Below are 14,308 nucleotides of genomic sequence, written 5' to 3'. Positions count from 1 at the left end.
GATTCCTTTCTTTCCTCCCAAAATGAGCATAAGCCCATTCTTTTCCAATTCTTTGTGTAATCCACAAGGAGAAAATATTACAAATGTGTTCATGTCAAGCAATTACCCATGTATTTAAATGAATCTCTCTTCCTGTGCTCTTTGAAGTACCTTCATCTAATGGCCCTATGCTTCTAAATGCATTCATTACCTCAGGCTAGAGCTAACAGAGTAATTGCCTTACAGTTTTATAATGGCATTAGCACTCCAAGCTACATAACCTAGGCCCTCTTTTATTAACTGTGATAATATAAATACAACATCCATGTTAATCTAGTGCTCGAAGAATCACGTTCGGGCCGTTTTAGACCACTTCGCCTTATTGTTAGATATTCTTTATAACACATCATTTGCTATGCCTTTCCTCTCATTTCTTCTCGGCTATAACAACAAAAAAAGGGCTCTAAATCTTGGGTGATCTGTCATCTGAGCAGCTCCGTTTAAACAGTTGCTGAACACGAGACCTTTATGCAAAGCAAGGCAAACAATAGCAGAAATCTGTCACGCATTTGTCACAGAACAACAGAAATCATTTGAGGCCTTTAATTGTTTCAATTTAACATGGTGTGTTCTGATATGTCTCCATGACAAGAAAGCCAATTACACTTATGCTGGAGTAGTATTGAGATTTACATGGAAATGCCCTCAGAACACTATTCCGTGTTAATCGTATTCCCAGCGTGAGCTGATATGCATGAAAGCGTCTCGTCAGAAGAAAACAAACTTCTCTGTTGATTGGGTGCAGCACTTCTCATCATCCTCGGATATGACTAGGTTGCACTTAAGCATAGCCTTGCGAGTCAGCTTGGTTAGTTAAGACACCACGCGGTAAACGACAGATTAAGGATGAGAGGCAATATCGTTTTCTCTCCTCCTTTTTCCAAGCTGTCCTTATGTCACTGCTGCAAAGTACCATATGGACAAGGAGGGAGAGGACGTTTTACAGAGAATGAAACATGGCTTGCGAACGCGACAGTCTTAATTGCTTTAATTGTTGTTTAAAATTGAGAGCCATGTAGGAGATCTTGAAATATGATAGAATAGATTATTGGTAATTATTAACTGCAGACTAAAAGAAAGAAAACCACTTTATCTCACTCAGCAAGAGAGAGAGAAATCTGTTCTGCCTGATGAGAACACATCAAGACAGCTGGTCCTCTCATTTAGTCTACCTGCCTCACGACAACCATAATTCTTTATTTGTATGCAAACTAGATGCATGCAACGTTGAGCATACACACCAATTTCAGAGGTAAATGCCCATTCTAAGAGCCACCCATCCGGTAACTTGGGGTGGATTAAGCGATATGTTTCTATAAGAGAGCATGGCATACGCTGGAAGTGGCTTCTACAGTGATTCATCTTGATAAATCAAGGACTGTGGTAGATATGCTCCTCAGGATGAAAGGGCCCATACACACACTCCGTACACACTACATACGCTGTGCCTTGGAAATGCAGGCCAAGTCTTGGAGGCCGCTGTTTGAAGGCGCGAAGGCTGTGTTTACATTCATTTACGGCAGCTGCCGTCTTAATCCCACACTGCTATTGCCAAGTGATGGAACACTTCAGACAAATTACCGAGGCCCGCAAAAGAAAACACAGCGAATGTGGGAAGAAAACAAGCGCCATCTGAGATGTTTCTGGTGACAGATTTGCATTGCTTTTAACCAGGGTTCTAACAGCACAGTCGACAAATCTCTGCTCTACAGCAGGTGACAACAAGCGAGCATTTTAAAAACACACGCAACAGTCATGTCTGCAACTTGCCTTTGTCAGATTAAATGCACTCTAAAAGGAGAAGAGGGTTTTCATAGAGCATATTGCCTTCTGTATTATAGAAAACAAAGAGAGCAGTCTGGTTGCTTGAGAGGGATTTAATTGTAAGTGCTGAATTCAAAGAGCAGATAAAGACACACAAACGGGCCAAACCCCACCTAGCTGGAAGCCCCAAACAGAGTGGGGGGAACGGGATCTGGGGCCAACTCATTTTCAGTGTTAAGAGCCAAAGCAACACAGCTAATCCGCATTGTCAAGCGGGGGCAAGCATGCAGACATGGATAAGACCACATCCTGAGCATCCATGTCCCCAAGGCACAAGCACCCAGCTCTTGCTGGATGGGAAGTCATTTGTGAAGTCCTTTGCAACAGCCAGTCAAAGAGGTTAATTGAAAAATTCCTTAATGTCATTACAACAGAACTAGATTAACCCAGAGCTAATTCACTTTATTGTTCTGAAGAGAGGGGACTCAGCGCTGAACTCCAGAGCAAACGTGAAGCCCAGAATCAGGGGTGAGGTGTTGTTTTTAAAGGACTATGCCAGTTTAATTAAGATAGGGAACATTATTCACTGCTCCGCATGGTTGGAAGGAGCAAAGTGGTAGTGCTGTATAAATGCAGCACCGGTGCCTCTTAAATCAGGGTGGCTTTTATTTAGGCGGTTGAATATGTAAACATTTCCAAAGCTCTCCGCGACCCCGCTGTCTACTGTTGTTTTTGATATTGTTTGTTACTGTGCGGACCACTGGGGTCTCAAACATAATCTGTTTCGAGTCTTAACATTTACTCTTCCTGTTTTCCTCGTCAGGAGGTGCTACTGAAGAGGGCGGCCGATCTCGTTGAAGCCCTGTATGGAATGCCCCACAACAATCAGGTCCGTATCCACACAGCTCTGCTAAATACGGAACCATTGAAAATTTACTGATAGTATAACCAAAGGGTATTTTCATCACTATATCTGGAACAATGTAGGCTTACATGCGTTGTGAGTTAACCATACAGTCATGAACTATGCATCAAAGGAACAGCGCAGATATAAAAGAAAAAAAACATACATAACAAAACCTCTGCCTTCTCTGCGCTTTTCAGGAGATCATTCTGAAGAGGGCAGCTGACATCGCCGAGGCCCTGTACAGCGTTCCCCGCAACCACAACCAGATCCCCTCTCTCGCTAACACAGCCTCCCACGGCATGATGGGAGTCAACTCCTTCAGCAGCCAGCTAGCAGTCAACGTGTCTGAGTCACAAGGGAACGACCAAGGTATGTGATTCAGGGCAGCGGTTCCCAACTGGTCCAGCCACTGGGTCCAGATCTCTCCTTAGTTATTACTTCAGGGTCCACACATCAGATAAATTACGGCGCATTTAATTTTATTTCACAAACTGTAAACAACACGTTGGCTTAGAACAAGGGCTGTCAAAAGGTTAATTTATTTAATTGCAGAATTTCAATATTTAATTGCGATAAATCGCATTTGTTTTAGTCACATGTTTTCAATTTCATTATTTTGCATTTCAAAACAGTTATGTTGACATGGCACAACAATTCTTACCATATTATCTAGATTAGAAATCAAATGACAGCAAAAAATCTCTCAGCTATCTGGAGATCAGAGGTCAAGGGACCCTTGTGAGTTAGCTATGCCATTTTTCCATTGCCAAAATTTAGCCCAACTTTGGAGCATTATTCTGCCCCCTTACTGAAAGCTAGCGTGGTTGGTACTGCTTGATTTATTAGGTGTTCTAGTTTTATATGATACCAGTATTATCTCTCACTTTTAAAATCAGCCCGGGACAGCCTCTCAAAGATGAGAAAGTCAGCCAGTGACTAACATGATTTAAAAAAAATGAATGCGTTAATTACGGACTTTAATCACATTGCGATTAACACGTTAACACTGAAAGTCTCACTTAGAACACAAAAGATTAAACATATTGCAAGAATAAACACAAACTGTACTTCAAAATAAAAGCTCTGTACCAGAAATGTACTGTTTTTTTTACAAACTTGACATATTCACAAGTCACTCATGATCCATTCAGAATGAAACTGCAACCCACTTTTGGACCACGAGCCACCAGTTGGGAACCACTGATTTTAGGTATGCCTGCAGTGGTTCTCAAAATCGGGGTCCAGGGACCTGCAGGGGTCCTTTAGGGGATTCCTGAGAGTTTGCAGCAAAATGAGAAATAGTTAAATTTCTTTTTTCACTCATTAAAATGGGTAGAAATTATGTTTTTGAACTACCCCCGTCTTCACCTATAATATAGGCAGTTAAAGAGTCCAATTAGGTGCCAAATTCTTTTCTTATTAAACTGGCATCTGCAGCATGTGCCGATATAAAAATGTTTGATTGCAGCAGTAAATCCCCATTATCATTTACTGTAATCATTTTCCTGGTAAATACTGCACCGAAGGAAAGAAATGAATGAATCTCACTTTTTGTCTCCCACCCATGTCTTTCAGTGGGCTACAGCCGGAACACCAGCAGCGTGTCCCCCCGGGGCTACATCTCCAGCAGCACCCCACAGCAGTCGAGCTACAACACCGTCAGCAACAGCATGAATGGCTACGGCAATGCCGGTATGAACCTGGGAGTGCCAAGCTCCCCTGGGTTCCTCAACGGATCCTCTGCCAACTCCCCATATGGAAGTGAGTAGCTTGCCACTATCGCACGCCGTAGTAGCACTAAGCTGCTGCTGATTTAATTCCAGCTCCCACATTCGTTTTCACTTCTATGAATCACTTCTGACAGGGTTATAACATTATTGATGGTGATAATATATTACTATTCATTCACGGGGGCTTGTTTAGTTTTAGTACTTCGGAGAACACACACTCAGAGTAGCAGGAATATTCATTTTTATATGTATTTCGCCATATGCCACCTGTATTTGTTCAACCGGACAAGATGCTGATGGTAGGGGCCTGTGAGTACTGATCGTGTATCCCCCCTGGCAGTAATACTATCCTAGCCTTACCTTAACTGCCCTCTCCCTCTCCGGCACTACTCACAGCACGTTCTCACTCTCACCCCTCCCTCCCTTCCTTCTCCCTCCCTATCGTCTCCGCAGTTAAACAAAAGAGCGCCTTCGCCCCTGTGGTCCGACCCCAGGCCTCCCCACCCCCCTCCTGCACCAGCGCCAACGGCAACGGACTGCAAGGTGAGCCCCCCTCACCCCCTCATCCCTTCCCTACGGACTACTGGTCAGATACCGCTGCTCAGGCCTCTGTCCGGTTTGGTGAGGGATTAATCATTACAAATATATGCATTTTGACAGGCCAATTTACACCTTTTCAGTTCAGACACACACTCACACAGAGCATGCCTTTACACACACGCACACACGCGCAAGTATAGGCCGTCTCAAGTCTGTGCAAACATACATCCTTGTTGCCCTTTCATACAAATGATCCCCTCTGATGTCGCAGGAAAAGACCTTCCCCCGAATTGTTTTAGTAATTATGTTTATTAGGTTTTGTGCATGTGTCATGACCAACATGATTACTTTGAAAACAAGCTAAGCCGTAGTGTGTGCCCCAAGATTAATAACATTGGGCTTAATGAAGTGGGAAATTAAAGTTCATCTTGCTACACGTTCATACTTATTAATACATGTTGTGCAGAAATTAATGAGCAATGCCTTGCCATCATCTGCGCTGGCAAACTTAAAAGCATTTCAACCATGACTCTACAAATATACTCAGAGCAATATAATAATATATCATCCCGGCACTTCACTAGTCGCCTAATTGTTAAAACGTGTGAAAGTACTGAATATATAAACTCTCAGGGTGAGGTACAGTTGCTAATGATATCCTAAGCAGATGGTGTTGGTAAAATAACGGAAGCTACCTTTGATCTTGCCTAATCTCTCTTAGATAATGACGCAGACTCGGGGAATGTGGAAATGTAGGACTAATGCGCTGTACAGTGTCGGAGAGCGGAGGATAAAGAGATGAGGGGAGGAGAGGAGGCGATAGAAGTGAATCTGAGGGGAGTCTGAGGAGTGTCTAGTACTGTAGCATTGTGGCATTGTGGGAAGTGACCGTGTTGTTGCTCTGCCGTCACCACGGCCGTGTCTCCTGGGAGTCTGGGCCACTGTTTGCCATTACCCCAACGCCAGGAGAAATATCACACATAGCAAGACTGGCATGCTGGGGGCTGAAATGTCAGAGCAGGAGGGAGGTTTTCAAACTCTCCCCCGTTAGGAGGACGTGCAGCAGCAGGCTGGCGGACACGGCAAACACTCACAGGCACATACGCAAACAGGCACATTAAGGCTTGCATTCACGCACTTGTGCACGGTCAGATGGCTGCACGCACCCACACATACTTTTGCACATACACACACATGCATGCATGCACACATTAAATTACAAAATTTTATATTTATATCCATACCTGTCTCAGGCAAATAAACTAATCTTTTTCCTTGTGTTTATTTTTTTTCCAGCCATGTCCGGCCTGGTTGTCCCTCCAATGTAAATGCACTTTCATCATCTCAAGCACCAGTCTACACACTACCACTTCACAGGAGCACACAGCAAAAAAAACGCTGGTGTAATGTATAGTCAACCGCTTGTTCTGTTTTTAAAGATGAAGAAAAAAAAGAAAATAATTTTTTCTTTTAAATGACATTCGCAACCCCGCAGAAAAAAGGATTTCACAAGGAACAATATTTTTTTTTCTGTGGGATATTTTTGTTTGTTTACCCCCCCCCCCCCCCCCCTCCCCCCCACATTTTATCACCCTTGAAGAGGACACGGGATGATGAAGGGTTTATTTTGTATACCTGTCGGGTTGTGCTTCGGCCTTGGATATGTCCAATCAACCACACATTCAATACTGGAAGGGGACTCTGTGGACTCACCATCTGGTTGTAAAGTAAAAACACTGATGTACAGTACATTTGCCAATGAACTTCAGAATTTGTTTTTTTTTCTGTTTCAACTCTCTTTTAATAGATTCACAACAGTTGTGTGTCTTTATAATGTGACTTTTTTGTATTTTTATGTGTGAGAAAATACACAGGGGCCAAGACAGTTTGAATTTCAACTGGAAAATATATGAGATATATAATGTAGAAAAATTGAGCTTAAAAGTACAACAAATACGAGTAAAAAGGGGCGGGGCTGGGTGGGTAAGGTTGTATCATGTTTCATTCCTGCATTTTAACTTAAATTTTGTAATTTATTGTAGCTAGAAATCATCTTCAAAAGTAAAAAAAAATCCTCTTTGATTCAACAAGCACACTGACGTGTACAAAACACTGCTCTGTTGATGAATATGATGTACTTCCATGTCTAGAGCTTCCTTTTAAGCAAGTGTGTTTTGCCATGTTTTTCAACTTTTTTGCTAGCACTGTATATTAATGCATTCCTAGGCTACTGTGAAGTCTGTTTCTTGTTGATGAGGAGCAGTCTCCCCCTTCTAGCTCCAACTCCCTTATGTGTTTTATATGTGGTTAAAAATTGTAGACTATTGTGATATTGCCAAACTTGTGCTAAATATTTATACATCTGTCTTTTTCATGTTCTTTTAGATCAACAAAAAAACATTTAAAAAACAAAATTAAAATCCATTGAGAATGTAGGAGTATAGTAGTTCATCGTCATATTTCTGTTCCAACACACACTTGCGCTCACTGAGGGAAATTTTGTAACATATCAACTATAAATAATGTATTTATCTCTGAAATTTTGTATATTGCTTTTCATTATGTATGTATTAATCGTCATGCCCTTAATATAGTGATGCAGCACAGATAATTCAGCCAAGAACTGTTGCCTTCATTTGTTTTCTTTTTGTATTTGATGAAATGCAATGTGCATATATTTCATGTGTATCCTCAAAAAATTTGTGTTACTCCGTCAAGACTCTCTGTCCATTTTTTTAAAGGGGAAGTCAAACTTCATTGTTTATTTTTATATTGATTTTAAATTATCTATACAGACCATTTTGGAGAAAACTTTGTTGGTTGTATTGTCAAATAAATTGTTTGTGACCCATATGATAGTTGTTAAGATCCAATAGAGACTAATGTGCATGAGGGACAACCTTGGAGATAAAAAAATACTCCATTTGTGGTTGTATTTTTTTCTGTTTTGTAGAATGTATAGAAGTCATTTTTACTCACCACTTATGACTCTGCCACATAGCTTACATGTGTTTACAGGGAAGAAAAATTTAAAAATGTCAACATTTGGAATGGAAACAGAAATGAATAAGTGATGTTTTATTAAAATTTTCAGTAAAAACACACTAGCTCCTCAACTGTGGACTTCTTCAGTTTTAAGTACAGTTTGGCTGGCAGACAAACTGACAATCAGGACAAAGAAAAAAAAGAGACAGTAGAAAACTTCTGAGAACAAAACCTGTGATTCGTCTGTAAGTTGTAGTGTTTAGACTTTGCCATAGAGATAACTGTTTGAAACCTGTGGAAAAGTGTAACATACATAAAAGATGAAAACTGCTCTTTACTGATATTCTTTCAGCAAAGCACTCTGACATTGTGACATATTCCTTACTGGTCTTTGTATCAGCATATCCTACATCTGTGGTGCTTCAAAGGTTCATTGTAGTCATTCATAAACAGTGCAAGCTTTTTATTCAAAGCACCCCAAATGGGGCTCATTCAAATCCCTCATTTCATTGCATTAAGCCACCTAGTTAATAAAGAATCAATACATTGAAAGAGCAAGGTTATCCTTTGTCTATAAGGGCTGGTATCGTTTTGAACCTCTTATAGTTTGAGCGCTGAAAGGGGGGGGGCACTGTGAAATCTATACTCATCAAGTGGGTCAAACAGAAGGATAGAAGTGTTTGAGGGAAGAATAGTGGTTCTCCTTAAAAACAACTGAGCATCTTATCTGGCATCCTGAGTGGTCGCCGAGAGCAGGTCACAAAATGTCAATTTCTCATCAAGGCAACATTGTCCGAGGCCACCTCTGCCTTTAATGCACAATTAAACGGCGGCCAAACCCGAGTGGCAATCAGCATATCACAGCTTATTATGTCAGCCGGCATGCACGCGTCTCACGGCGAGCAGGAGATAGTCCAGGAACTGCTGATAGCGCAAAGGACAGATACACTCAAAAGAGTGATTTAATTTTCAGCTGCGATCGCCTTGTGCTCCAAATCATTCCCTCGATAATCCAATGTGTCTGATAACAATTGCCACACATCTGCTTCCTGACATTGCATTATCTGTTTCAGATACACAGGTTTGGATCTATCGCCTTGCTTGCTGCTGTGGTAAAATTCACTCAATCTATACATTTGTTTAGTCTTTCAAAACTAAGGAAGCTGTCTCTCATTGCTGAACTAATAACCAACAGAGCAAGAAAAAAAGACACAAAAAGAAAAATTCTGACAGTAAAAGTGCAATCAAAAAAACGACAAGTTGTTGCCAGTTTTAAGAGCTCTGAAGCCAGGCCAGGCTTGAAGGTACAGTATATTTTCTCAGCAGGTTTTTCTGTACCCAACGAACAGCCACGAGCTCTGCCACACCACTCAATCATTGTGAGAGCCTCTTTATTGGAGAACTCTAATGGCCACCCTCCACCATGATCTTAATGTGTGCATTAAATATTTATAAATCCTGGGTCAATAATGCCCCATAACCAGAGCCTGACAGACCCCCACCATACCATGTGGCTGCCTCCCTCTCAAACACAGGCAAAGGTCAAGGGGTCACGCAATCAAAAGAGAGCGAGGCTTGCCACATCCATATGTTGCCACTCTTATCAAGACTTTCCTCAGTACTGGTTATCTGTCAAAGGAAAGAAATATTGAAAGCAATATCGATCTTAACTAGCCTTGTGTTGCCGAGGGCCACGCTTCAAACATCTGCTCGTGCATTGTTATATTTCAAAAAAAAAAAAAACCTCTCAATAATATAAGCCAGAGCGGTAATATTGAACATCTCTGTCTGACGCAGGCAGCCTGAGCATGACTAATAACCACGTTATTAACAAGCGTCACTGGAGATTTTTAAAAGTTGATATACCGGACTGAATATTTCTTAATTAGTGCCGGGTTAATTGCGCAGCCTGGCATCTACGTGGGCGACTCGGAGCAGCTCGACGTGACCACATCCAGGCTGCGCTCCTGTGCTGTTCAGGTGAAAGATTGTGCTCGGGTGATAGCACGCACAAAAGAGTGGCCGGACAATGAGCCAGTCAATGGAGAGAGCTCCAGTTGAAAGAGCCACAATGGCCGTGCATGCTGGGAATTGGGCTGGATGATATAAAGGAATGAAACCTTCATTGAGGCCATGGAGGACAAGCATTCAGAAAAGAGGTTTTGTTTGCTCTTTATCAATCGGCCATTTCCCATGAGAAAAAACAATTCAAACTGACCTTAAAAAGAGAATATTACCTTACGCATCCACTCCCTATGTAACTCTTATTGAAGGGGGGTTTACATTCACTTTTAATGGATGTTGATGTGGTAATGCCTCCGTGCCAATATGTGTAGTGTATCAAGACAGGCCGTAAAACTAAAAGGTGGGCGATGGTTTATCTGCTCTGCTCGATGGGCAGTGCTGAGAAGTACTTTTTAAGGATTTGCTCTCGGACAGACAGGATTTGTGTAACCGCTGAGTGATGTGTTTTGTGAAGGGGAGAGAAAAAAAAAAGCTCGTGAAGTTTATACATGAGTAGGATGCTGCTGCTGTGACTCGTAAAAACTGCAGAGATCATAACTTTGAGATGACAATGAATCAAAATAAGGAGTCTGACCTTTTTTTTTTTTTTTACTATTTCATATCTGAATCAAAACAGGGAACCCAGTGCATTTTTAAAAAAAAACAGTCCCACATTAGTCTGTGAATCGGTACATCAGATAAGACACTGCTCCCCTGCTACTGTACACTGGGAGTCAGCTTTGCAAGGAAAACTCTAGATCCTCGCAAAGATTTCCACTTCACTCGCTGCAGTCAAGGAGGATGAGCAAAGTATCCCAGTGCTTCAAAATCCATTAAACTTGTATTTGGGTGTCATTTGATACTTCATCAATGTTTCAGTGCATTTCAAACCCACAAATGCAGGATTTACCCCATGGTAGAAATACAGTATTCACTATATTTCCCCTCTATGAACTTCACTTAGTCCAAAAATTACACTGTAAAGATTGCCTGGTCAGGCAGCGTTGGACTATGGTGATAAAATAATATCACTTGAACTGTATTTTCTGCCACAGTCTCCACCACATAGAGCTCCTTTCATAGTACCCCTCTGTAGTGCTTTGTCCAGTAGTTCTGGATATGATATCATCTATTAATAATGTATTGGCAATGGATTACATAAAAAGGGAGCAGAAATAACATCCAATATTCATGCCCCCTGAGCTTGACTGTGTCCAATCCGTTTGGCCCATAAAACCTTAGCCCCATTTCCATATCCGCTGTGGGTCACGACAGGTCTGCCGCACAAAGGCTCACAGAGCAGCTCAACTCAGGAAAAGGGCAGTAAAAATCGGGTGGATTTCTGAACCCTTATGAAACAGCCCCCCTTCGGAAAAAAAGAAGTGAAAAAGCCCTTTTCCGATTTCAGCGCCTGTGAAAAACCTGGTACTGTATTTCCCTCTTTAATTGTGCCACTTGAGAAATTGACGTGCCTCTGAAACATGGCATGAATCTCACAGTTATTGCAGTCCCCTTGGCAGGGAATGTTGATACAACATCTGCATGCTATAGAAAGTAATGGAAGTAGCAGAGGTGGCAGCTGCAACTCTACAGGAAGTGTGCCATTTTCAGGCAGTGCTGCTGTGAGAACCACTAACTGCCAGCCTGGTCTTGCAGGCAGCTCTGATTGCCAGGACACTATGACAAACACGCAGGGGCTGGGAGTGTTGCATCCTGGGGGATGACAGCTTCTGTTTGATTGTCAATAAGGCTCATTAGCAGAAAAAATGGAGAATGCGAAAAGAGATTAAATGGCTTGAGACAGGGTCCCCCTCATGTTTCATTACAGAGGATTTATCAGAGCCTTTATTTCATCAATTGCGCAAAAAAAAAAAAAAACATCACTTATTGCTTCCACCCCAAAAAGTAAATTTATACTCACGAAAAAATCTATACATTCTAGATATTGTAATCCATCAAAACATACCCAACAAGTGCTAATCAAGCCCTTTCCACATCATCCACACCTTACGTAAAACCTCTCTCCTCTCGCTCGGAGCGACTCTCATCTTAAGAACAGTGGCGGATGTTTCCCTCCATCTTAGGGAGGAACGGCCAACAAAGCAGCGTGTAAGGGCCTTTCCCTGAAGAGTCCTTGTCACGCCGCGCCAAACCTCTGTGATTATCGTTGTTTTTGCAGAGAGTGTCCATGCCTGCCAATACCGCTGTTCCATAAATGAATTTGGCCCCTCGTCAACGAATTACCTAACACGCAGAACTGTGTATGTGTCACATCCAATTCCAACTCACCGGCTTTGGTGGTGTGTGTCAGCTGGAGGACTTAATCATCAATCGTCAATCATAATAAGCGAAGCACATTGATAGGGCTTCCTTCTTTTTTCTTTCCTGCACAGTTAAATAAAGTGTAAAGGGAGAAGTTAAAACTGACCTTGTTAAATTGGGACCACAATTTATATTCCTAATTTAGTGTATGGATTAATTAGTCTTGTGTATCAGTTTCCGTGTGGCGGAGCTTAGGCGCTCTATCCCGCCTCATCAAATCGCTGCTCGCTTTCATAAGGAGACTCTGGAATGATATCTGTCAGTCTAATCTTGATGTTTTTGCTCAGAACGGGCTTTGCATATTTTTAGCTGCACACTTTTAATTAATGCTTAATTGGACGATTTATAGAGAGGACTTTTCCCAACATTAGTCGCTAATCAATAACCGCTATCTCACATCATACAAAATTAATCACCACGACCTGTTATCGGGCCTTAATGTGCACACACGTAACATGCAAACTGGCAAAGCATGCATTTTGCACAAGGCTGAGGAATCTGGCTCATATTTTCCCTCTCCCTGATCCAATCCACTCCTCTCCCCCGTCATATAGATCGGAGTCTGCGGGGGCCAGAGGCGCTGACAGAGCCCAGATGCTCCCAGTCTGTCTGGGGGACTGGGGAGACTGGTGCCATGGGGTCCTGGAGCCTCTGAAGTGCCGCCCCTCCGTCAACATGACCAAGGCTAGACCTGCACTTTCTCCAGGCTGAGACACTCTCCTTACCACGCTGACAACCCGCACTGCACAGTCACAGATTGATACATGCAGGGATACACACTCACAGGCACCCGCTCTCACGTAATGTATGGTCGTTCATCAGCCGGTCCTAATTAGAGACCCCCAGACCAACACTTGAGTTCATAAGGTTACAATGACACACTGATACAAGGTTACTAAACACACACACTTGCACGCTGATACCTCTCCGGGTTTCTTTTACTTTCTCATTTAATCCTGCTCTATCTCATCACCACTGTCCTAAACTTGCTCGTGTAAAGAAGGGGGTCTCTTTGTTCTAAAGAAACAAAACAAAAAAAAGAGGCACCATACGAATCCTCCATCCTCCCGCGTTCTCTCTCAAAACACAAAGATCATTACAAGAGCATCAAAGTATGCCATGTTTGAAATGATATTTCTCTTTGTAGTTGTGGCATAGCGTGGAGTGTGTTGGTATTAGATGCTGCTGTGGCAGCTGTCGTGGCTGGCTGCGTGGTGCCTCGGTGTCAGGGCCTCCGAGGCCAGGCTGTCCCGGCAGACAGACAGAGGGGGAGGAAACCTGATAGTGCAGCCAAGCCCCAGCCTAATGTCTGTCTATCCAGCTATCTATCCTTGTGTCTATCTGTCTGACTGACTGTTGGACACTGCCTATCTGCATGCCGGATACTCCTCTGGCTTCCAAGCAGCAGTGCACTGCCTGCAGCTGAGTTAATACGTTCCAAAAAGTTTCACTCTTATTGTTTTTTTTGGTTTTTTTACAAACTTCTTAAGGGAAGAATAAAAGCAGCTATTTATGAGTCACTGATGTGGCTGCGGGATTAACTTCTGCAGGGCTCCCACTAAGCTTGTACCGAGAGGTGAACATTAGAATTATGAGCCGACATGTATGAAGAGCAAGAGATGGAAGCGCAGAGTGTGTTTGTATTTGATGTGGGGGCAGAAAATTGCTCTATAATGAGGAGGGGTGCCAGGATATGAGATGGGAAGTGGGGAGTTGGAGACAGGATATAAGTTATGAGAAGGAAACTAATGTTAGGAAATGCAGAGGTTGTTGTTGTATAAGCTAAAATGTATCTTACTACTATCGGCCATGATTAATACAGCCCGGCCGGGTCAAAACCCTGCACTCACGCTACGGATGCCACCAACCATATCCTCGCTCTTTCTGGGGCTCAAATGAGTGTGTGTCGTATGTGAGGGAGTGTGTGTGTGTGAGGGGGTTAATAAATGTTGAATCAAACGCCGCACGAGACACTCACACTCCTTAAGGGTTGCCCATTAGCGGTGTGTGGGTGCAT

The 14,308-nt window shown here is 42.6% G+C and overlaps 1 protein-coding gene across 8 annotated transcripts in view; it reads left to right on the top strand.

The window, feature by feature from the left end:
- The window catches only part of LOC121954543 (transcription factor COE3), a 68,330-nt gene extending 60,184 nt beyond the window's left edge, over positions 1–8,146 (top strand). For 4 of the 8 annotated variants that reach the window (XM_042502114.1, XM_042502113.1, XM_042502112.1 and 1 more), the window contains exons 12-16: positions 2,627–2,692; positions 2,908–3,079; positions 4,286–4,471; positions 4,894–4,983; positions 6,277–8,146. In XM_042502114.1, the coding sequence (XP_042358048.1) occupies positions 2,627–2,692; positions 2,908–3,079; positions 4,286–4,471; positions 4,894–4,983; positions 6,277–6,308 (546 nt within the window). In that variant the 3' untranslated portion in view covers positions 6,309–8,146. Of the gene's footprint in view, positions 1–2,626; positions 2,693–2,907; positions 3,080–4,285; positions 4,472–4,893; positions 5,062–6,276 lie in introns of all 8 variants that reach the window. The other 4 variants (XM_042502110.1, XM_042502109.1, XM_042502107.1 and 1 more) reach the window with 1 other exon arrangement.
- The last annotated feature ends 6,162 nt before the right edge of the window (positions 8,147–14,308 follow it).

This window comes from Plectropomus leopardus, chromosome 15, assembly GCF_008729295.1.
Source record: "Plectropomus leopardus isolate mb chromosome 15, YSFRI_Pleo_2.0, whole genome shotgun sequence".
In the NCBI taxonomy this organism is placed as follows: Eukaryota; Metazoa; Chordata; class Actinopteri; order Perciformes; family Serranidae; genus Plectropomus; species Plectropomus leopardus.
This window is presented reverse-complemented; position numbering and strand designations above follow the sequence as displayed.